At 60.2% G+C, this 22,932-nt stretch overlaps 9 protein-coding genes and 2 non-coding genes across 11 annotated transcripts; 6 read left to right on the forward strand and 5 right to left on the reverse strand.

Annotated features, from left to right (window-relative positions):
- Positions 1-795: 795 nt before the first annotated feature.
- EHS24_009506 (uncharacterized protein) lies at positions 796-1,135 on the forward strand (the record flags this gene model as incomplete). The annotated part of the gene is made up of 2 exons (XM_028624787.1): positions 796-827; positions 883-1,135. 2 exons carry the CDS (start codon positions 796-798, stop codon positions 1,133-1,135), a joined length of 285 nt encoding a protein of 94 aa, XP_028474955.1.
- A 597-nt stretch (positions 1,136-1,732) lies between these two features.
- Positions 1,733-1,811, reverse strand: EHS24_009507. The gene has a single exon. It is a non-coding gene; the product is annotated as a tRNA-Asp (tRNA).
- Positions 1,812-2,159: 348 nt separating this feature from the next.
- EHS24_009508 (uncharacterized protein) lies at positions 2,160-2,747 on the reverse strand (the record flags this gene model as incomplete). Its single annotated transcript, XM_028624788.1, has 2 exons — positions 2,160-2,210; positions 2,262-2,747. The coding sequence occupies 2 exons, from the start codon at positions 2,745-2,747 to the stop codon at positions 2,160-2,162; spliced, it is 537 nt and encodes a 178-aa protein (XP_028474956.1).
- A 41-nt stretch (positions 2,748-2,788) lies between these two features.
- Positions 2,789-2,861, forward strand: EHS24_009509. The gene has a single exon. It is a non-coding gene; the product is annotated as a tRNA-Cys (tRNA).
- A 706-nt stretch (positions 2,862-3,567) lies between these two features.
- Positions 3,568-5,826, reverse strand: EHS24_009510 (uncharacterized protein; the record flags this gene model as incomplete). Its single annotated transcript, XM_028624789.1, has 7 exons — positions 3,568-3,898; positions 3,955-4,614; positions 4,654-4,754; positions 4,793-5,014; positions 5,257-5,374; positions 5,441-5,599; positions 5,744-5,826. 7 exons carry the CDS (start codon positions 5,824-5,826, stop codon positions 3,568-3,570), a joined length of 1,674 nt encoding a protein of 557 aa, XP_028474957.1.
- A 1,260-nt stretch (positions 5,827-7,086) lies between these two features.
- Positions 7,087-8,092, forward strand: MAM33 (Mitochondrial acidic protein mam33; the record flags this gene model as incomplete). Its single annotated transcript, XM_028624790.1, has 4 exons — positions 7,087-7,219; positions 7,342-7,513; positions 7,596-7,992; positions 8,045-8,092. The coding sequence occupies 4 exons, from the start codon at positions 7,087-7,089 to the stop codon at positions 8,090-8,092; spliced, it is 750 nt and encodes a 249-aa protein (XP_028474958.1).
- A 130-nt stretch (positions 8,093-8,222) lies between these two features.
- Positions 8,223-9,092, reverse strand: EHS24_009512 (uncharacterized protein; the record flags this gene model as incomplete). The annotated part of the gene is made up of 4 exons (XM_028624791.1): positions 8,223-8,685; positions 8,737-8,938; positions 8,991-9,047; positions 9,089-9,092. The coding sequence occupies 4 exons, from the start codon at positions 9,090-9,092 to the stop codon at positions 8,223-8,225; spliced, it is 726 nt and encodes a 241-aa protein (XP_028474959.1).
- Positions 9,093-9,893: 801 nt separating this feature from the next.
- On the forward strand, positions 9,894-11,853 carry ERF2 (Eukaryotic peptide chain release factor GTP-binding subunit; the record flags this gene model as incomplete). Its single annotated transcript, XM_028624792.1, has 2 exons — positions 9,894-10,049; positions 10,123-11,853. The coding sequence occupies 2 exons, from the start codon at positions 9,894-9,896 to the stop codon at positions 11,851-11,853; spliced, it is 1,887 nt and encodes a 628-aa protein (XP_028474960.1).
- Positions 11,854-12,073: 220 nt separating this feature from the next.
- Positions 12,074-15,475, reverse strand: EHS24_009514 (uncharacterized protein; the record flags this gene model as incomplete). Its single annotated transcript, XM_028624793.1, has 5 exons — positions 12,074-12,187; positions 12,631-13,809; positions 13,982-14,365; positions 14,401-14,433; positions 14,474-15,475. 5 exons carry the CDS (start codon positions 15,473-15,475, stop codon positions 12,074-12,076), a joined length of 2,712 nt encoding a protein of 903 aa, XP_028474961.1.
- A 2,157-nt stretch (positions 15,476-17,632) lies between these two features.
- Positions 17,633-19,449, forward strand: GPA1 (guanine nucleotide-binding protein subunit alpha; the record flags this gene model as incomplete). The annotated part of the gene is made up of 9 exons (XM_028624794.1): positions 17,633-17,675; positions 17,794-17,868; positions 17,908-17,965; positions 18,067-18,348; positions 18,482-18,574; positions 18,628-18,761; positions 18,822-19,093; positions 19,183-19,255; positions 19,421-19,449. The coding sequence occupies 9 exons, from the start codon at positions 17,633-17,635 to the stop codon at positions 19,447-19,449; spliced, it is 1,059 nt and encodes a 352-aa protein (XP_028474962.1).
- A 699-nt stretch (positions 19,450-20,148) lies between these two features.
- EHS24_009516 (uncharacterized protein) lies at positions 20,149-22,551 on the forward strand (the record flags this gene model as incomplete). The annotated part of the gene is made up of 4 exons (XM_028624795.1): positions 20,149-20,194; positions 20,313-20,480; positions 20,598-20,725; positions 20,800-22,551. The coding sequence occupies 4 exons, from the start codon at positions 20,149-20,151 to the stop codon at positions 22,549-22,551; spliced, it is 2,094 nt and encodes a 697-aa protein (XP_028474963.1).
- Positions 22,552-22,932: the final 381 nt, after the last annotated feature.

Genomic DNA, 22,932 nt, shown 5'->3' on the forward strand with positions numbered 1-22,932 from the left:
GGAATGGATGAAACGTGAAACCAAACAGCCCTGAGATTCCACATAAATAGTTCCGAGGAAAACAGGGGCACATAATGGAGATACCGGGGTATTTCCTTTTGGTTCCTTTCGTGGCAGCGTCGGAGCTCTTAGGGGTGCTTCTTCTCGCATGCCCCCTCTCCCGCGCACGGTACGGCCTTTCCTCGCGATGGTTTCTGGCTGGCGAGGACGCGACTCCGTGGAACCTGACGTTCAATGTTCGTAGGCCCGAAGAGCCCAAACCAGCAGCTGGCAGTCGACAAGTAACGGGCGGAAGTTGTCTGAGTAAAACCAACGAACCACCGCGTCTTCAGTGAGCTCTGGCACTTCAGCACCCGACGGCGCTCTGTTCTGGTCCAATGTAAAACTGTCACAGCGGGTCGCCGGATATCATGGGGGAACTGCCTTGCAGTACCATTGGACTTGGGGGCATGAGGAATGGGCATTAACCTGGCGGGTAGTGGGCTGATGGCTATGTACAGGAAATGTCTCACTCCCAAGCGTTCCAGACGCTGTTGGTGGGGTCTTGACGGTTCTCACACTCAGAACGCAACCCCCGAGACGCTCGAGGCGCGTCAGATTGTATCCCGGGGCGTGTCACGGTTTATCAGGAATCCAAACCCAGACTAGCATGTAGATAAAGGACTGATCCACACCCTGCAACGAATGTATGTGACGGCGGAAGAATGCCGCTCGCCTGGCAGGTGTGGCTCCTAACAGCGTTACACGCCAGCGGGATCTGCGCGTCCTCCTTCCCTCCGGTTCCTTCCTCACTAAATGGGACAGCTGTACAGCGGCGAAGAAGTATGGTGCGTCAAGGCGCCACTCGGATCTTGGGGTGGTTGCTGCAGTTGCTACTTCAAGGCCGCCAGCAACTGCTGGACCTGCTGGTACTGCGCTGCATACGGCAGCTGTTGTTGTACGAGCAACTACTGGTGGTGGTGCTGGTGCTGAGCCGCCAAAAGTTGATGGACCAGCTGCTGGTGCTGGTCGTAGTTCTGTTGCTGGTGCTGCTGGTGCTGCTGGTGCTGCTGGTGCTGCTAGTGCTTCTGGTGCTGCTGGTGCTGCTGGTGCTTCTGCTGTTGTTGCTGGTGCTGGGCTTGGGGCTTGGGCCTAGTTCAACTGGCCGCAGCCGAGGTAGTTGGCGACGACCGTCTCCCACCCGGCTTGCGCGGCTTGCGCGGCCTCGCCCTGTTGGCCAGCCAACAGCAACAACAGGCCCTGGTTGGCTTGGGCCGCCTGGCCCTACAGTTGTTGGTGGCCCAAGACCAGACTGGCAGCACCAGCGGGTCCGCGGCGGGCGCGCAGTGAGGGCGAAAGGCAATCGGGGCCAGCGACTTGCTTTCGGATCCGCCTCCGGAGAGACGGATCGACAGGGGATGACACCAGTCGGCTACATAGTTGAGCAACCTCGCCCAAATGATGGAGGCTTCACTTTGCCTAAACACTCTCAGCAGCGTATTCCCTGCCATTGTCACAGAACAGAACCTCCACGAGCCTGCTCCCCATCGTCGAAGAGCACTAGTGTGCACCCTTGGCGGCACATCCAAAACCTGAAAAATCGGGCCAAAACTGAAAGCAAAAAAAACATCCGCGGCCAAAGTGGCACTCCCACAACGCGACGCCGCCATCCACCAAACAATTATCCTTCTTCAACCAACCATTCTCAAGACTTCCGCAACCCTCTGCAGATGCATAGAATCCAAAAAGGAAGCTTCCTGTCGGGGAATCGAACCCCGATCTCCCGCGCAATGAATGACAAGCGAGCATACTGACCGTTATACGAACAAGAACTGGATGTTAGTGATTTCGGCGCCATGAGGCAGATCAGAGGGTGTTTATTGCCGTCGAGAGGTGCGCAGGGGGACCCTCTAGGGCTTCCAGAACGCGGAAAAGGGTCAATTATATCTGTAAAATAACTCTGCTTTTGCGAAAGAGCCGGTATTTGCACCGAAACTGGAGTACATGGCCGGTCACATCGACGGGCACATCCGAGAGGTTGTCCATCTCGTCACCTTTCCCTTTCCCCAACGATGGCTAGATGTCCTCACTAGCAATGGCCCTCTGCGCCTTGATATGAAGTATACACACCTCTATACACGTGGAACTTCATTGCAGAAACCCACGGGAGCCGTGGACGTTCACTTTGGCGCGGCAACGCTGATGAGAGTGGCCGAGGAAACCTCGCCGTGCTACCCTATGGCTCAGTTGGTTAGCGCGTGGAGCTGTTACTCTTGACATACTCCGAGGTCCCAGGTTCGAGCCCTGGTGGGGTAGGATGCTTTCCTTTTGGGCCAGGGAGACATCTGCGTGGTGGCCGGGCATGGTCTGAAGACCGGGGAAGGAGGGGAGGAGGAGAACCGGGAGTGTGGGGCGAGATGTGGTTGGCGGCGGATTCGGGCCCCACCAGGTGCCTTGGAGCCTCCCGTTTCGATACCCGGTAGCCCAATTTCTACTTTTTGGAGGCTCGCGGACGTGTCCAAGGTCCTCGGGAGCGTGGTTGGACCCGGAGAGACATAGGAAACAGATGGGCGATAAGCTCGGAGACTTCGTCCCATGACCTTTACATGTTTCGGCCTCGGTGGGGCTTGGACAAACGCTGTCGACCAACCAGCTCCTAAACCGTTCTTCTTTTGGGCGCTTTCAGTGCCCAAGTATCTCTTGTGACGCCTCTGGGACTTGCTGACCTCTATTCGTACGCATACTCTCATAATCTTGAACCAAACCATTCTCGTGTCTGGACTGGCGTGTGGACTGGAGGAGCATGTGTGTGGGTTTAGCACAGCGGTAGTTGCGAGAGATTGCAAATCTCTAGGTCCCCGGTTCGATCCCGGGAACTCACTGGTAAGCATCGTACGAGCGCAATAGCGGTCAAGAGCTTCATCTTTTGCTAGTTGAGGGACGTGGGGGAAGGTAGAGAGGAAGAAAGGGGATCGGCGGACAGACGCGTGACTTGTGTGCCACAATCACCCAAATTCCGGGGCCGTTGCCATGTGCAAACTCGGCCCGGCAACGGCTGCACTCCGTTACAGTGTATATCCTTTGCCTGTCTGTGAATGGGGGCCAAGGAGGGGTCCCCTTCTGGTCCAGAGGTACACCGGAGGAAGTAGGCTGCAGCGACGAGAACGAGTCTCAAGGAAGCCCAGAATAATCAAGTTGCGGAGACAGAACCTTGGGTCGCCACAGCCAACGTTGAAGGCGTGCCAGACCGTCCATGAGGCTTTGTACCACCCCTGGGTGCTCCTGCACTTCCACGAGTGGCTATGGGTTTGGAGAGTGGAAAGCGATGGATGGACGACAGGTGGCACCAATTTTGGTCATTTTCGGCTATTTTCTCTAAGTCACCTAAATCCTGCCCACCGGACTCCCTGCACCCGCGCGTCGGGTCACGGACACCTCACCCACGTATGTCAGAACGCTGGATCGGCCTATAACCCAGTGCGACTTGCTACAGTACTTGTGCCTCATCGTATATCAACTGCTTGCATATCTTCCTTTTCCTACAACTACCATGGTCATTCCGCCAGATTACCGCCTGGGGTTACCATCTCAGCACACGTGCGAGTGCGAGTGGTGGTTGTCCTTGATCTCCTCGTGCGGAAGAGCACCCTTCTTGTGGGCGCGGGCAGTGTCGCGGTTGGAGTTGCCCGACTTGAGGCCCGTGTGGCCGTGGCGCTTGGGGGCGGCGTCCGACGCCGAGGCCTGCTTGGCGTGCGCGGCAGCCTGGGCACTCGCCACCGTGGACCCGCCGTCATACAGGAGCGTCTCAGTGCAGTTGATAATGTCCTGGATGAGCTTGCGGAGGAGGTCACCGGACATGCTCTCGCGGATGACGACGCGGAGGATTTCGGTCTTGTCGCAGCTGGGCGGGAGCGCGTAGCTGGAGAGAAAGTGTCAGTCTACTGTCGTTTGTGGGGTGCGTGTGCCCGTACTCACTTGGGGACAATCCATGAGACCTGACGCAGCTGGTTCTGGAGCCACATCTGCTTGACCTCGGGATACTTCTTGTAGACCTCGTCCGTGAAGCGGAAACCAACGACGGGCAGGCCTTGGAGGTACTTGTTCGGGTCGTCATCGGACAGGGACTCGGCACCCTTCTTGGGGAGGTGGATCTGCGACACGACGGTAAAGTATCCCGAGTCTTCGAGGGCGCGCGAGAGGATGCGCGATTTGGTGAGGTTGGCCGACATGATGCGACGGTAGCCTTCGTATCCGAGGTTGATGAAGTTGAACATTTGCCCCAGGATGGGGTGCGTGGGACGACTAAAGTTGAGGTTGAAGCTAAAGTCGGTCTCGCCGAGGTAATGCAGCTCAAAGATCATCCTGGAAGGGAGGAACTCGGCGCTGCGCCAGATGATCCATCCCACACCGACGGCGGACATGCCATACTTGTGACCGGAAGCGTTGATGCTCTGAACACGAGGGATGCGGAAGTCCCATTCCAGGTCGGGGTACACGAAGGGAGCGACAAAGCCACCCGAGGCACCGTCTACGTGGATAGGGACATAGTGCCCCGTCTTCTCCTCGTAGCGATCGAGCTCGTCGGCCATCTCCTTGACATTCTCAAAGGCGCCAGTGTAGGTGGATCCGAGAATGCTGGAACGTCAGGGGACGCATGAACGCATATTAACGTACACAAAGACACCGATGGTGTTCTCGTCGACCAGTTTGATCGCGTCCTTGGGATCCATAACGTAGTTGCCCTTGACCGTTACATCAACGAGACGGCACTCGACCTGCGGTATCAGCAACCATGCGATGTATGACAGCTCACGTCAAAGTAACGGGCAAACTTCTCGAGGGCGACCTGGGCATTGGCGCCCATGATGATGTTGGGTCCCGGCTCGTGGATACTCTTGCCGGCCTTCTTGCGATTCTCCTCCCAGCGACGCTTAAGAGCAAGACCACCGAGCATGATGGCCTCGGAGGAACCAGTGGTGGCCGTACCCATGGGCTTAGCATCCTTCGGAGCGTTCCAGAGACCCGAGATCATGGACTGAGGGCGTGTGTCAGTGTGGTGTAGCTATCGCAGGATGTGGTGTGACAATGAGGCATGCTAGTGTCCTTGAAGCAGGCTCAACGGTCGCATTCCCCCCAACACAGGCCCCACTGTCATGGGGCCCATAAACCAGTTGAAGGGCTGCGCTGAAGAGTCCAAAAACACAGTTTCCAGTGCTGTCCCAGCCGATCTGGCTGAAATATCCTTATCATGATAACGCCAGCCAACCTGGTACTCACAACACAGCGCTCGTGGATATCCTGAGCGGCAGGGTACTCGTCCTGGTCAACGAGGTTCTTGTTCAGGTTCTCCATCATGAGCTGCGTGCACTCGGGCGGTACCCAGGTGTGGACGAAGCTGCGGTGTAAGTACGTCCAATCGCGCGCCTCTGAGGGGAGCAATTCCGTGGTATGAGCAACTCACGACGCGAGGTTGAGCTGGGGCAGGCCATCCAAGGACAGCTCATCGTGGAGGAGCTGGTACGCGACACGGGCATCGACACCCTCCTTCGGGAGGTCGAAGCGCGGGATGTTGAGGTCGACCTCGTAGCGCGAGACATAGGCTACATCGTGGAGATCGACACTGTCAATGTCAATAACCGGTAGCTCAGCAGTGAGTGTGGATGTGGATGTGGATGAGCCCATATGAGCTAGACCCCGTCGTCGGCGCTACATGGCGGTCGCAAGGGGCAGCAGACCAAGCGAGAACGACCGACGGATAACTCACCGGTCAACTGTGTGCTTGTGGACCGCGTGGTCCTGCGCCTCCTCAATGACCTTGTCGGTGTCGACACGGTGACCGAGAGCCATGGTGAGGGATACTCAATGGGGCTCGGGAGTGGGTGATGGAAAAGAAGTGTTGTGGGGGGGAGCCACGTTTTCCCGGGCCCGCATCGTTAAGTACGGTCGGCGGGTGCATGGAGTCTGGTCTCTGTGAGAGCCCGTGTACCCACCCGTGTTGAACGCGCGCGGGTGAAGTGTATGACGTCACTTGTGCGCGTCACTCATCCTATGAATAGCATCTCGGCATGCAGTCTTATACTCAAACCAAGCACCCACGTATTGGGAACCCTTGTTTTATGACGGAGCTGCGCGTCGCATATGCGTTGCTGTGACACTGGAGACGTCTTGTGTCGCAGTCACAATGGACCATTTTGCTGCCTGCCAGTGCTTTTCTGTGCCATCTGCGATCTGCGATAGGGAGAATTGTGGCTGTCAGTATGGCCTATTGTCTCTTGTGCCTGGCGACCACGTATACGTTGGCTGCCAACGCTCACCGTGGACATGTATTTCGAGCCATGTATGTACCACCCGGCACTGCCGCAGTGGCACACCCAAACACCCCATTTCCGTTAGCGAGTGCACCGCCGTTACGTTTACGTTCACGTTCCACAGACTGCGTCGGCAAGCTCGCGTGCTCGCAGAAAGTGGAAAATAGGTGGGTGCCTAGACGACGTCAGTCCCGGCGCTCCGGGTCTACAGATGTAACCGTGTTTGCCTTTTGTTGATATGATATGTCGGTCGCCACGATACATGGAGCCAAGGGAGTGCACATGAGCTGCAAGATTAGAGCGAAGGCCATATGTTGCGAGGGGAAAGGTCGTGGTCGCTGCAAAACGATCTGTCGTCGGTCGCCTTCCTCGCCCTACTCACTATCGCCGCCATCAAGTCCGTTCCATGAATCAAGCATACACCTGTCTGGACGCACCGTGGGAGGAGCTGCCCAGGCATCATGTCGTAAAAGCCATGCTACTGGGTGGAAGACACCTCTATGCTAGCTACCTCATGCTGCCACCAGACTCTTGCCCCCTTCTGACGGAACAAAAACGGCGCGCTGCCCCAATAGAACATTCCACCACCGGTCCTAATGATCAGTTTTCAAATGGCCAATATAATATTTTGCCACCGAGTGCGAGAACCGTTTGTCGGCCAAAAGTCGCGGCCGCCCGGCAGGCCGCGAGATTTCAACCACACACGGTGACGACACGGACGGACGCGGTTCCATTTTCAAAAGGTGGTCTTTTGATTCTTTCCTTGTTCTCACCCAACACACACCCACCTCCTTTCAAAATGTCTCTCCGTGCTCTCCGTCCCGCTTTCCGCGTTGCCGCTGCGTCGGTCCGCGCCGCCCCCCGCGCCGCTCCCGCCTTTGTCGCTGCTGCCCGCTTCCACGCCTCGGCCCGCCGCATGGGTTCCGGTGAGAGTGAGTATACATGTCCTTTGGAACTAGGCGGAGACGCGAGCGAGGGTGAAGGAGAAGAGAAGAGAATACGAAAGAGAACGAGGACAATGAGGAGGGGTGTGGACAGCTGCTGACAGTGCCAGCCGACAGCCAGCTCGCCGGTTCGCTCACTGCCGAGCACGAGTACGAGCTCGAGTCGGCCAGCGACGAGAAGCCCCAGTCCCTTCAGGAGCTCGAGAACGCCGGTGTCTGGACCGTCAAGGACATTCCCGGCAGCGACGATGTTGAGATCACCCGCAAGTTTGGTGACGAGACGTGAGTTGTTGACGCCGCGCCTCGTTCAACTTTCTGGCAAAAAACCCCATGACGGTCGTTTTCGAGACTAACAAACGCGCAGCCTCAAGCTCACCTTCCAGGTCTCGGACCTCGACAACGCCGAGCCCATGGAGACCTACCACAGCGAGGACAACTCGCTCGAGGACCAGGAGGACAGCGACTACATCACCTCGTCGCTGATCGTGTCCAAGGCTGCCTCGACCAAGTCGCTCTGCGTCGACCTCACTGCCAGCCGCGACGGCTTTGAGATCACCAACATTGCCATCTTTGACAAGGCCCTTGCCGGCGCTGACGGTGCCGAGGGTGACTGGGCCCGCCGCAGCCGCTACATGGGCCCCCAATTTGACACTCTTGACACCGGTGTCCAGGATGCCTTTGGCGAGTACATCCAGGAGCGCGGCATCAACGAGTCCCTCGCCAACTTTATTGTCGACTTTTCGGCCCAGAAGGAGCAGAAGGTAGGTAGCGGTTAAGAGTGCGCTCTTGGATCTCTTACTGACCCGCATCCAGGACTACATCTCGTGGCTTGCCGACGTCAAGACCTTTGTCAACGCTTAGACGGGGGGGAGTGAGAGGAGATTGTGATAAAGACATGCAGACAAAAATGCACCACTCAGAACAACCCATTGCTATAGTATAGATAGCTGCCCATTATTTTGCACACCTATCCCCCACTGCCCGTGTCTCTTTACTTCTTCGACTTCCTCCTGCGGGTCTTGCCCTCGGCGCCGCTCACCTCGCCGCCCGAGGTAGCGCCCTCACCGCCCGAGGTGAAGCCCTCGCCAGCCGACGACGCGCCGTCGGTACGGCGACCGCCCTTCTTCTTGCCGAGGTGCTGGACGGGGATCCAGTCCTCCTGGTAGGCCTTGCCCGAGTCGGCGACGTCGGCAGCCTCGACGGGGGCAGCGGCCTTGGCGGCAGAGCGACGGCCCTTCTTCTGGGGCGCGGCAAAGTACATGTTGAAGGCGGCGTACGCACCGCCAAAGAGGGCGGCGCCGAGGACGAGGTAGATGAACAGAACCGAGGGGTCAAACCACGACGAGGGGGGCTCGACGATCGACACGGTCTGGTTGAAGGCGGTGACGCGCGAGATCTCGTTGCCGTTCTTGACGTCAACCCAGACGGTCAGGCCGAGCTCCTGGGGGCGGAACCTGGACACGGTTAGCTGTGCACTCTGGGCAAAAACTCTCTCAGCTACTCACTCCGAGTTGACACGGAAGGGCGCGGTGAGGTTGCCGCCGGCAGTGAGGGGGATGTTGAACTTGACGGCAGTGGTGTTCTTGACCAGCTTCCAGTCCTTGGCCGGGTCGTGGTAGCTCGCCGAGGCCGAAACGAGGGTGTAGTTGTTCTCGCCAGTATTGGCGAGCGAGAGGACCATGTTGTTGTTCTCACCGTTGACCACGACTGCAAAGTGTCAGTGGACGCGTCAAGGCTCCTGTTGGTTCGTGTGACTCACGTCCAAAGGGGTTGGACTCGGGGAAGTGGGCGGCCGCGAGGACCTCGTCGATGGCAGCTGGACACGTCAGAGGGGAAGCCGCTGGGAGAGTGACCCACCCATTGTGGATGTTAGCGGGGGAAGGGGACCTAGAAAGAAAAGCCGGAGAGTGAGTGATAGATGTGTGAGCAAGGAAGACGACTGGTCAAACGAGTCACAGAGAGGGAGAAGTGAGATGACCACACCCGCGCGGCCCAACCGGCCCACACACTGGCGCGCCCACTGCCACGCACGCTGGCCGCATGTGGCCCAGCATGTGTCCTGCCAGGATCTGTGGAGACCGTATTCCCTCTCCAGGCACGCCGATGATGGCGTGCGGGGTGGGTGGGTCAACGCTCGGCAATTTGGCAGTGTGGCAGTTGTGAACAGCGGAGTCTATTAGGTAAGCAACATATATTACGTAATATTATTTTGTTGTCTTACATAATCATTTATGTGGGGTGTGTGTCAAGTCCAACCCTGAACGGGCTCTCCCGTGCCAGCTTTCGAGACACCACCACACAGCACCCAAAACGTTTGGCCGTTCCCTTGATCCCTGTGTGCAAAGCACGACGCAGAATGGGCCGAGAGTGCTGCTGCTAGTGTGTGGTCTGACACATCCGATTACACTTGGGGGGCAAATTGGCCACACCATTACAACAACCACCTCCTCTTACTCCCTCCCTCTCTCCATCTCGACCACTCCCTCCTCCTACTCCTCCTCTCCCTCCCTCCCTCGCCGCCCTCCCTCCCCTCCTCATCCTCTACACACCCTCGACCCCACACTCTTTCGACTCTCTTTAGCAACCGCGCACACGTCAACAGCACGCGCGCAGGGGCCATCGCGTCCCCCCAAAAGCTCCCCCCCCTCCTCCGCCGCCAGCCATGACCTCGCCGTCCAATTCGGACGCCTACGGGCTGTCCCTCCCCTCACGGCGCGCCAACATCACCGTCACACGCCGCACCTCGATGCACTCGGACGAAGGCGAGGACTCTGTCGGTCCCCTCAGCCGCGACAGCTTGGAGGGTACACGGCGATACGTGAGTTTGTTCCTTGGGCGCCGCGTTAAACTTGAAAGTAGTGTCCGTGCTGACCACCGCGTTTTCTCCGCAGTATGGTGTCAGTTCGTCACCCAACCCAGACGCACAGGGCACTCCTCGCCAACGAACACTGAGTGTTGCGACCGGCTCACCACGTCCACTGTCACAGACGCCGTCAGACTCTAGCTTTTCCCTTCGATCACCGCCGCGCGGCTCCGTGCCCCTTCCGACACCGCGTGGCTTCCTCGCCCCTCAAAAGCCTGCTGCAGCGCGTCGCCTAGAGCAACGCGAACGGTCCACCACCGTCAGCACATCTGGCCGCGCGAGCACCGATGTGCGCACCCCGGACCAGGGCGACATGTCCACGCCTGGTGCTAGCGACTTTAGCCATGGAGGTGCCGCGTCGCCGCTTTCAGGTCGTGCATTTGTCCCCACGCCCAGTCCCGTACCGACGATTAGCGGGACGCTGCCGGCTCCTGGCGTTCCAGTCGGACTGGGCATATCCAACAGCGGCGGTGGCGCATCCACATCTGCGTCGCCGGTCCCCAGTACGTCGGCGACGCCGCGCAAGTCGCGTGGTGTCGCTGCGTTGCCGCTGCAGACACCCACGAAGCCTGGCGACAGCGACCATGGTCACGGCAGGTCGTGGGACCGCACGACCGATACGTCGTCACCGAGCGCCGGACACCACCCAGACTTGTCGTCGGACCACCTCGTGGACCCCTTTGGCGCCGCGGCCGAAAAGGTGATCATGGGCCGTCCTCCGCGCCCGCCACCCAAGGCCAAGGGTTCGCCATCCGAGCTCGCCAAGGCGCGCACGTACACCACGACTCGCCGGTACAAGGAGTTTGAGAACAAACAAGTGACCTGGTTCTTTGGCGGACGGATGATGACTGGCGGCGACTCGCCATTGTCATTTATCATCTCCATCATTCTCGTGCTTGGCATTGCTGGCGTTTGGGTCGGGACCACGGGCGTGTGGCTGTGGAAGCACGGTACACATTATGGTCTCCCAAGCGGTGCAGGCATCGCCATCTGCATCGTCTTTGTGTACATGTTTGGCCTGGCCTTGTCGTCGATGATCGCTGGCTCGTTCCGCGAACCGGGCATCCTGCCCCGAAACCTCGACCCGGACCCGCCCTACACTCCCGTGGACGTGTACTGGGAGGCCAACCCGCGCGAGATCATGGTCGGCAAGGACGGCAAGGACCGCGTCCAGGTCAAGTACTGCGAGACGTGCAAGTCGTACCGCCCACCGCGCTGCTCCCACTGTCGCCTCTGTGGCAACTGTGTCGAGGGCATCGACCACCACTGCGCCTACCTGCACGGCTGTATCGGCCGCCGCAACTACTTTGCATTCATGACCTTTGTCGTCTCGACGGCCCTGACCGACATTTACATTGTCGTCTTTTCCGCCATCCACTTTTCCATGCTGTGTCGCACCGACCACGTTTCGTTCAAGACGGCGCTCGGCCAGTCTCCCGGCGCCGCCGTTTCTTTCGCGCTGGGCATCTGCACGCTCCCGCCCATCCTGTTCTTGCTCTACTACCACATCCGCCTGCTCCTGTTCAACCTCACGACCATTGAGCAGATCCGCGCCAGCGCAAGCTCCAACCTCTTCCGCGCAACCCAGCGCCCGTACAACCCCTTTGCACACGGATCCATCATCCGAAACGTCGTCGTCGCGTCCATCGGCAGGCCGCAGTTCCCCTCCTGGGTCGACGCGAACGGGTTCGTCGTCCAGGACCACCGCCGTGTCAACCCCGCACTCACCACACCCGAGAAGTATCTCGACTTGGTCTAGTCCGAGGTCCCACTTTTACGTTTTTCTCTCTCTCCCTCTTATATATTCCTATTATTTTTCTTTCTCTAGGCTGTTGTTACACGGGCATTGGTACCATTTCATTACCCCCTCCCCCCTCCTCTCCCCTCCCCTCCCCTCCGTTACTTATCTCTCAAGTGGATCTTCGCGGGACATGCATTTTTCATTCCTAATACGTGTACGTGGTCTGCTTTGTCTCCAGTTATGCGACAAGACGCGTGGCCATGGCACTGATCATCTCGGCCAGCTCGTCCGTCTCGCGCTGCGCGAGCTCGACGTCGTGCTCGATCGTCAGCGCCTCGGTGAGTGCCGGGAACTGCGGCCATGTCAGCATCACAACGTACTTCGAGAGAAGAGACAACAACAGCGATAGGCGTTCTGTGGCGCCACGGAGGGGGCCCGGGGTGGTGCCGGGGTGCCTCGAGCACGCGAGCACGCGAGCTCTCGGTGAGCCCTCTGCGTGGAGCGCGGCGCATTGCGAGTGCACGCTGGGAACAAGCCTGCGCACGGGGCACGCGCCGCCTGTCCCAACCCCTTCACCTGCGACCCGCACGCCCGCCCGCGCACACCCACACCCACACGGCCCGCACGCCACTGTTCGGTGTTGCGTGTGGGGGGCAGGCACGCTCGGTCCGAGCGAGGTTGTCGAGAAGAAACCAAGAAACCCGAGATAAACAAAGGCCGTCCTCTCCCCTCCCCTCCCCTCCCCCGCCACCACGCCGACTTGCACTTCTCACTTCCTTCTCTCTCCCTACTCACAGTCGTGGCGCCGTACCCGAGCCACTTGCCGGGACTGGTGCCCTTGTGCTTGTACCACTCGCGGTCGGTGATGCCCTCCTCGGAGATGAAGCCGGCCTCGAAGCCCTTGAGCTTGAGGTTGACTGCGCGGATCTTCTTGAGGAGCTTGCGAATGTCCTTGCGGTTACCGGAGAGAGTGGCGTGGGCTGCGGTGTGCGTGGTGCCGGCGGCGGAGTCGTCGTCGCCACGGGCACGGCCGTGCGCGTGCGCGTGCGCGTGCGTCCCCTCGGGCGCGGGCCAGGTGGGCATCGCGGCCCTCTGGGGCCGGCAGCCGCCGAGGGCGTGCGCGAACGCGTGCTTCACGCGGTCAAGGTAGGATGTCTTGGACACGACCTTGTGGAGTTGGTGGAGGAGGTCGGCGCGCGTGTCGTCCAGCTCGGCCGAGGACGCCGACAGCTGTTCGATGGCGGCACCGAGGCGTGCGAGGTCGAGCGAGGCATACTTGTCGTCGCCGTTCTTCAGGTCCTCAATCTTGGCGAGGTATCCGCCGAGGTCGTGCGCGTACTGCGTCGTGTTGAGCGGGAGGATGAGGCTGTCGGCAATGCGGAGCGCGATGAGGCCGATAATCTGCGCGCCCTCGACGTGCTTGTGGAAACCCGGGTCGCCATACTTGGCCAGCCAGGTGTGCGAGTCGTAGATCGAGTGGTAGTGGTACACGGCGTCGTTGGGGCCGCCGCCAAACGAGAAGTCAGTTGACGCGATACCGTAGCGCATCAGGAAGGCAGTGTAGTCGGATCCAGAGCCCAGAGGCGAGATACCCGTTGCGCCACTGTCGACAGTCTTGGCCGAGACAGTGCCGTGATACTCGTCCCAGTCACCGCCATCGGCGCGGGCGTCCCACACGGAGCGAGACGCGTCGGCGCCCTTGGCAACGTCCTCGGCGGCGCCACGGAGCAGGCGCGCGAGCGACGGCGAAGCCGAACCGTGGAAGTTGGAGCCAGAAGTCGACGAGTCGAGGTTCAAGTACGTCGCCGCATTGTCCTGGAGCCACGTGCCAAAGTCCTCTGCCCACTCGGTGGAACCGATGAGGCCATACTCCTCGCCATCCCACGACGCGAGGACGATGGTGCGCAGGGGCTTCCAGCCTTTACGGATGAGCTTGCCGAGGCCGCGGACCATCTCGTACTGCGATGCAGTCCCCTTTTTATCTGTCAGCACGATACGTATGAAACAGAGGTGTACTGGGAAAGCTGCGCGCAACACAAGAGAAGGAAGGATGGGCGAAAGTGGCACTCGACCACTACTTGCCGACCTTTTTGTTTTTACGCATACACTTCACCACTCGTCCTGTTTCTGGTATTCATTTACTCACTGCATTGGGGTCCGACCCACCGAGAACCCAAGCGTCCCTGTGGTTGCCCATGACGACCACTTCGTCGGTGATGTGGCCTGGGATGACGGCCATGGTGTTCCAAATTGGCATGACGCGGGTGTTGACTTCGTTGTTGACGCGAATGTCCACCTCGGACGGACCGGTAAAGTATTCGACGCCGTGGAAGCCGAGGCCTCCCCCAAAGCTCGGATCGAGGTCTGCTACAGAGAGACCCTTGCCCTTGAGAGCGTTGAGGATGGGGATGGCGTCCTCGTACGACATGGGCAGGGAGGGGATGGACGGGAAATTGCCGCCCTCGATGCGAGTGGCATTGGGGTATGCTGGCACACCGGGAGTCGTGGGGTCACCGGGGTACATGGAGAGCTGTGGGTTAGGTGAGAAGGACATGTGTCACTCACAAACTGCACACTGCCACGCTGAACACTGCTGGGCTGAGGGTCAGATTTGGGTCGACTTCCAATCTGTACTCACCACACGAGCAGGGCCCTCTGGGTACTGCTTGAAGCCATTCTCCTCGGTCATCTTGCCGTCGTCTCCTGGGTCGCTGTAGATAAGGCATCCAATAGCACCGGCCTCCTGCGCGGCCTTGACCTTGAGGCCGCGGAAGACATGGCCATACTTGACAATGACAATCTTGCCGGTAAAGTCGATACCTTTAGACTGGAGAAGGTCAAAGTCGGCCTTGCGTCCATAGCCGGCGTAAATGTACTTTGCCGTGACGTCGCCGCTGACACTGAGGCCGTGGAAGACGCGGACCTCGTCGGCGAGTTTCGAGTCTGGGTCGCCGGCGAGCTGCGCCTCGCGGAGCTTGGCGTTGAATGGCGGGTCGCTGAAGAGGGTGACGCTCGACGACACGGGCGTGTTCATCACGGGGTAGTATGTGTCGATCCAGACGCCGAGCTTGTCCATGCCGCCCTTGATACGCTTCTGGGACTGGACGCTGCCGGCGTCGAAAATGTACTCTTCCGGCCCCGACACACGGAGACCCAGCTCGCGCTCCCAGTCATTCTTGACCACGAGCGCAGAGACCATGTCCCACCCGCTGCCGGCCGGGTGGGCATGCGACGTGTAGCGTGTGCTGGCAATGGCCGCACTCTCGTTGTTGGGGACGGTGAGGTAGATCTCCTCGGCGCGCTTGGGACTCATCCAGCGGCAGCCGTGCTTGCCCTTGTCGCCATGGCCGGCAGCACCGGCCTCGCCGTCGTGCTGGTACTGCACCCTCGTCGCAGAGCTCACACCGGCAGCGGACTCGGTGCGGTATCGCGAGGACACGCCGTCCCAGTACGCCATGATGGCCGGTTCCTCAGGGTCGAGATGCGTGCTATCGTTCGAGGTGGGCCAGAAGTGGAGGGCCAGAAAGGCGACCGCGCTGAACAGCGCGGCAGTGCGGAGCGCGCGTGATGTCTTGCTCCGCCCAGGCGGGGGCGAGCCGTGGATGGGCAGCTCGGTTGCTTTGTCGTCTGTGTACCCCATTGCGTGGTGAGTGAGTGAATGGAAGAAAGGACGATGTTGGCCTGTTCAATGTTGCGCAATTGTTGCTACATCGTTACCACATGGGCTAGCGATGCGATAGAGTTGCAACGGTCGGCTCAGGCCGACTCGTTACGTCATGATATGGCGGAGATAAATGTGGGCATGTCCGTAAAGTTGCCGTGGTGATAAAGATTTACACGGCATATTTTAAAAGCTGTATTACGTAATGAGATGCACTATATCCTATATCCTTTGGGCACCGTTTCCCTTTGGCCACATTAAACATTCCTGATATGATTGATTTTTTTTTTCCTTTTGTATAGCGCCGTTTTGTAACAACTGCTCTTCGACCGTCGCCTCTCTCCCTCCTGTCTCTACGGCCGGTCTGCCCCCCTCTTCTTGTCCTCGGCTGCCGTCGGCTTGGCCTCTCGGACCCATTTTTCCAGCGGGCCAACGATGATCCCTTCTGAAACCGCCGCAAATGCAGCGTTCCCTACGAGGCGTCTAGGACTCGGGCTCGTTTCCGCACAGATCGTTTTTTTCTTGGCCTGGTGGCCGTCGTCGATGACGGCCACAAGGCAGGTGCGTAGGTGGATGCTGCAGCGGCGGCCCACGCCGCGGCCACGCCTCCGCAGCACCGTCCCTCGCCGTGGCGTTCCGGCGCCGCCAGGATACGCAGGAGATGCAGGACACGCGCTCGACGTCGCCGTGCGCGCGCGGGGCGGGTGCTGCCGCCCGCGTGCCACGGTGGGTGGATGCCGCTTGTGGCCTTGTGTGGCCTGTGTGGCCTGTGGGTTATCGCTGGCTCTCTGGACATCAGTGATCAGTGACCGATTGATTGGTGAGAGGGTGAGTTGCTGGAATTGCTGTTGGTCCCCGATCCTCTCCCCTGTACAGCAGCCTGCGTCTGCCTACCTAGCAGCGTGGCTCTTGAGCAATGGCTCGCTGGCGCTTTGTCTCCAGAGACGAGCTTGTTCGTTAGCTCGTTAGCGCGTTACACGCCCAGCGACGCGCCGGCGCCAGCGACACGCGCCCAGACGCGTGCACATGCATGGCTCCACGGCACTGTCACAGCCGAAAGGAGAGGTGTGGGCGGGGCTGGGGAGGCTGCGGTGGCTTCGGAGCGCCTCCCGGCGTCGACGTCTACGGCATATCATGTGTGGGCCGCGCCGAACGTTGAACCGGACAAGAGCGATGCATGTATGGGTGTGTGCAGATATGCCTTCTGGGCTCGCCATGCTCGCGCACGCGCAAGGGCCCGCCGCGCACAGGGAGGGTGTGGCGTGGCGAAAGGAGACCCAAAGTGAGAGAGCTGCATGGGCAGAGTGCCGGCTGCTTCTTGACGCACCACCCGGAGACAACGGCGCCCGCCCCTGTGGACCCGCGTTGTTCCCATCCCACTCGCGTGTCCTGTCTCTGTACCTCTGTCCCTCTGTCATCTCGTCGCCCTTTGCCGGTATCTCTGTCGTCGCTGTCAGCCGTGGCCCCTACACTGGGTCTGCTTGCTGCCGGTTGCTGGTGGAGTCGATCCTGCGTGGGTCACAGAAAAACCTCCGCCAAAACCTACCTCACATTCCAGGGAGCAACTTTTGAGCCTCCTTTTACGCCTCATTCTGCAAAACCCCCCTTCCTCTGGAGCTCTGTGGCCTCGAGCGCGCTCCATCGCCGAGACCCCCACGCTCACACAGTGTCTCGCTCTCTCTACGTATCCCCGGAAACGCCAAACTTGCAAACCCCGAGCCAGAGACAGTGGGCGGGTGTCTCGTGCTCGTGCTCGTGCTCGGTTTCCACCCACGGCGTGCACGCACACACACAACCGCGCCATTGTACCACCTTTGGGTCGACGTTTTGTGTCCTGTCCTGCCATCCCCACCCCCCCATCAACAGCCCTGAAGACGCTCTCGACAGTCACTCCCCGGCTGCATCTCTCTCCCCAGCGACACACCCAGGGGAACCCAACCCCCAACCCCCCACCTGCAGGTCGACGCTGTCCAGCCCTCACTACCCGGCCCCCAGACGGCTCATCCCCCGCGGCCATAAGCACTGGCCACTCCCTGGACCAACCCCGACTCGCCCGACACCACACACTCATACTGAATCATCCACATTGCTTTTCTCTGATCAACCCACACGTGTAGCATCCACCACCTTCCGACCATGGGCTGTACACAGTCTCACGAGGACGCGGATGCCAAGGCCCGTACGTTCACCATCGACAGTGCCTCCCTTGGGCCCCCGCTGGCTGTCAACCCATCAACAAGACATGCAGCCATGGGGGAGGGGCGGAACAATGAGGTTCTCTCGCTAACACTGTTCAGGCAATGCCGAGATTGAGGAGCAGCTCAAGCGCGACCGCCAGAACATGGCACGCGAGATCAAGATGCTTCTGCTCGGTGAGCAAGGGACACGCAGACCCAGTCGCTGACCGCCAGGTGCCGGAGAGTCGGGCAAGTCGACCGTTCTGAAGCAGATGCGACTCATCTACAACAAGTGCGTGTTCTCCGTTCGCAGACGGCCCGAGCGCGCGAGCCAGGCGGTGGTCGGGTGGCGGCCCCTGCGCAGTCCATTCATGCTGACGATCGTCACAACAGGCCTTACGATGCCGAGGAGAGGGATAGCTACCGCGAGATTGTCTACTCGAACACTGTCCAGTCGATGCGCGTCCTCCTCGAGGGTGTGGCCCTCATGGACCTGGACATTTCATCCAACAACAAGCCCCGCTGGGACATGATCATGTCCGCGCCCGTCCTCATCGAGGGCGACCGCTTCCCCCCCGCGCTCGCAGACTCTGTCAAGGGCCTTTGGAGCGACGAGGGTGTCCGCGCCGCCTTCAACCGTCGCAGTGAGCTCCAGCTCAACGACTCGGCACCATAGTGAGTCCGCCCGCATACCTGCATACCTCTGGCCGGGTCCACATACCGCAAGCCCGCGCCCGCGCTGCCTGAGGCCCGGCGCACTAGAACACCAAACCATGTCTAACCCAGACCCTACGCTAACATGTTCCAGCTACTTTGACGCAATCATGCGTATCTCGCAGCCCAACTACATGCCCACTGACCAGGACATTCTGCGTGCACGTGTCAAGACAACCGGTATTACGTGAGTACAAGTGACAGGCTGGTGTGCAGAACAGCAGATCTAACCGCAACCAGCGAGACCCACTTCCAGATCGGAGACCTCAAGTACAAGCTCTTCGATGTCGGTGGCCAGCGTTCAGAGCGTCGCAAGTGGCTCGGCATCTTTGAGTCAGTCACCGCTCTTGTCTTCTTGATCGCCATCAGCGAATGTGAGTTGCGACATGTCGAGTACACCCTCTCTCGTCCAGTCTACTGACCTGTCCCCCCAGACGACCAGAAGCTGTACGAGGACGAGACCGTCAACCGTATGCAGGAGGCCATGACCCTGTTCGAGTCGGTCGCCAACTCGCGATGGTTTATCAAGACCTCGATCATCCTGTTCCTCAACAAGATCGACCTCTTCCGCGCCAAGCTCCCCGTTTCCCCCCTCGCCAACACCTTCCCCGAGTACCGCGGCGGCGCCGACTACGACCAGGCATGCGCGTTCCTGCTCGAGAAGTTTGTCGGCCTTAACCAGAACCCTTCAAAGTCGATCTACGCTGTAAGTTTGCCCAAAAGATGTCGCATGAGTCATGCCCAATCGCCCCTCGTTCTCTCCCTCTCGCTCTCCTCGCTCACGCTCTTCCACAGCACTACACCGACGCGACAGATACCCGTGCGCTCGCTTTCGTTATCAGTGCTATCAACGACGTTATTATCCAAGGTGAGTGGCAATCGAGTCGAGTGGAGAGGATGCAGGGGGACGGCGCATCGAAAGGTCCTGGGGGTTCCAAACCCGCCCCCTTCTCGGAACCAATTTATGCGTGGCGGAACCTTTTCTGTTTGCTTGGCGCGTGCTCTACTGTGTTTGTGCTGACCACTGCCACAGTCAACCTCCGCGAGTGCGGTCTCCTTTAGGCGGGGATGCACGTTGCATCTCTTCATACCCATAATCTCTGCTGTACCATCGTTTCTCTGTAAGACGCCATGCATCTTGCGCTGTGGCACTGATTGGCGGGGAGGCGGTGTGGCACAAGGTGCCAGTCATACCTCCTGGGAAAAGCACTAACTCTTGCTGACGGCTGACAGGAGACCCCTCCTTGGCAGTGGCCAACGCTTGCGGACGGCTGAATTGAGCGGATGTACTCACGTTTGCCTCACTGTTGATGATGGAGGCATATTCTTGACTGACGGTTGCTTACGGCTGAATTGGGCGGACAACGACCACGTTGCCAGTGTGTGTATCGGGTATCGGATTGACCAGCTGTCGGGGTGCGACGAGCCCGTTTCCCCGTATTCCAAGTTGCCCCTTCTCCTAAGGACACCTCTGGGAAGGACACACGGTGTGTGACACAGTACATGACACCGCCTGCGATCTCGCTATTCTACCAGGGGCACATGACGTCGGCAGGGCGGCAGCTGGAACTGAGATGGAGTTTCAGTTCCCACTGCTGCCACCGGCCGAAAGATGACGTCTGGTGTTGACAAGAGGAGAAGCAACGGTATGGGCGGTGCTCGTTGATACATATACGAACTCGTCTCGTGCAGGAGCGCACCTCACAGCTCACACCCCACCCATCCCACAGAACTCACCCACCTATCGTTTACACCACAACAATGGGTATCTTCAGTCGCTGGAGCGAGAGGTCGGCAGCCAAACAGGGTGAGTGGCACTTGTACTTCCACCGACCACCTCCTTCTTGCACTTCCATTGTTCCTTCCCCGTCCTCGCGCGGTGGCGACGATCCCAACAATCCCCCAGCAGCCGTGCTGACCCACAGCTGCCAAGGAGACAGAGGCGCACCTTAGCCAGGCCATCACGCAGGCTGACGCCGGAGAGCAAGCGCAGGCGGCTGCGTATCGCGAGCTCGAGATGGCGCAGGTTGCCCACAACCTCGCGTGTGAAGACCATGCCAAGGCCAACACCGAGCTCGAGAGGGCCCAGCTTGGTAAGTAGCGTCATCGGCGAGGGATGTTGTTGTCGGTGTTTCGGGTGTCATCGGGGCGTTCACTGTTGCCACATTGCCGAGACATCGTGTTCCTGACAACATTGCTGACTGGTGCAGCCCAGAAGAACGCCGACGACCACCACATCGCAACCCAGCGTGCACTCGACATCAAGATTGCCAACCATGCCCGTGTCAGTGCCGAGGCCGAGGCCGCACGCACTGAAGTCCAGCAGACGCGTGGCAGGGTGAGTCCTATACCGACACGCCCCGTCCCTCTCCCTTTCCCTTGTCCCCCTCTGTGCTGTGCTGACCCACCCAGCTGAGCCTGAACAACGACTCCTCCGATGGACAAGAGGAGCTCCTTGGCTCGGCGCCGTACCTCGCGCGCAACAGCAGCCGCACCTCGCAAGGCGAGGCCTCTGCGTCGCGTGCCCTCCAGTCGGCCGAGTCCCTCAGCTCCCAGAACAAGGACAACACTGCTTCCCCCCTGGACAGCCCCTTCCATCCCCAGAAAGTGAGCGAGGGCGGTCCCGCTCAGCAATTCTATCGCTCAACCCAAGACACTGCCGGCTCCCCGACGACCGTCGCTGGTCAGACAGGTGCCACTCGGGGCGGCGTGACTGCGTCTGGCGGCGGCGTCGGCACTGGCGGCTCCCAGTTCCTTGAGACGCCGCCTTCTGCCGGTACGCGTGGTTCACTGTTCGTCGAGAAGCCTCCTGTCGAGGAGGACCGCAACGCCGTCGCCGCCACCCACAACCCGAGCCTCCTCTCCACGAAGCAGCTCGAGACCCAGCCTTCCGCTTCTGCGTACGCCACACCCGAGACCGGCACCACCCCACTCCAGAGTCCCACCCACACGCACCAGTACGCTGCGCCTGCCGTTCCTTTTGGCATGGCAGCGGCTGGCGCCGGAATGTACTCTATGCCGTGCGAAAAGGACGAGTGCGACCCGCCCGCTCGTCCCGCTCGTTCCACACCCAGTCCCAAGCCCAAGCCGCCCGTCCGCCCCAGGTCCCCCGGCTCGCACACGCACCAGTACGCTGCCCCCGCCGTTCCCTTTGGCATGGCGGCAGCCGGAGCCGGCATGTACTCGCTCCCATGCGAAAACGACTGTGACCCGCCCAACCAGTCCCAGCCCCCGGCAAGGTCGGGCGGTGCTACCAACGGCGTCTCGCCCAACAACGGTATCGCCACTTACCCCGACGTCCCCGCCACGGCCGAGACGTGGACGCGCGAGCACAAGCCTCTCCCCGCCGCCAGCACCGGTCCCGACATCACGCCGCCGACCGCCGCGCTTAGCGACAACAGCCCGCCACGCGCCAACGACGTCGACACTGCGCGCGCCAGTACCCTTGGATCGGACCGGTCGCTAGCCAAGGCCCTGCGCCGCGCGCCGCGCAACCACGCAAGTCTCACCAAGGCCGACGACCCGGCGCCCAACCACCCGACGCGCAAGTCGGTCGGCTCGGTGGGCTCCTTCCCCGCGGCCTTTGCGGGCGCGTACGGCCACCGCGACTCGGACGCCGTCATCCTCCCCGAGGGCGGTGTCGCGGCCCAGCGCGAGGCCGAGCTGGCCCATGGCCAGGGCCAGACCGTCTCGGGCGCGCCCATGGTGTCGTCGCCGGCCATCCTGCCCGCCGACCAGGCCCGCTCCAAGTGGCACATCAAGCCCGGCGCCAAGCGCCTCAGCGCGCAGAGCCAAAAGTCGGCCGCGAGCGGTGCCAGCGGTGCCAGCAGCGCGAGCGCCGACGGCAGCCTCGGCGAGACAAAGGGCCAGAGCCGCGCCACACACCGCCAGTACTCGGGCGGATACCAGGTGCTCACGTCCAACACGCTCGACTACCAGGAGGCCGAGCAGGGCGCGTTTGACGGCAAGAAGGGATATCCCGAGGCCGACGTGGGGTCCGGATCGGCCGTCGAGGCCAGTGGGTGGAAGCGCTCGGGCTCGGGCTCGCGCGACCAGGTTGGTGGTGGTGGTGTGGTGGGCGTCGGTGGCACGACCCAGGATACCGGCGACGTCGACCGCCCCGTCCCGGCCAAGCAGACGAGCATGCCCGGCACGTTCCAGTAGAGACTGTAATTTGCAATAATTTCGACAGCGTTAGTATGGCGGCCGAACACTTGTACACTGGCCGCGAGAGTGTATTGAGGAGGAGGAGCAGGAGGAGCAGGAGGAGCAGGAGGTGGTGGTGGCGCCTCATGTTTGATTATATTGCGTGTGTAGTATGTGCGGGATATGCATACATGTGACTGTGACAAGAGCATTCGTTGGTCTCACGGGCTGCGGAGGGACGAGTGAAAGGCGCGTGCAGGAAAAACGGAGGAAATACCTAAAAAAAGCGGCAATGCGGCACAATGGTGTGCGCTGCGAATTGGCCACCAAGGAAAGAGAACTGTCCAGTTCGTAGCACACGTTTTTGATTGTCTACAACACTCACGTTTCCTTTCTGTG

Source organism: Apiotrichum porosum, assembly GCF_003942205.1.
Source record: "Apiotrichum porosum strain DSM 27194 chromosome Unknown scaffold_9, whole genome shotgun sequence".
Classification (NCBI taxonomy): domain Eukaryota; kingdom Fungi; phylum Basidiomycota; class Tremellomycetes; order Trichosporonales; family Trichosporonaceae; genus Apiotrichum; species Apiotrichum porosum.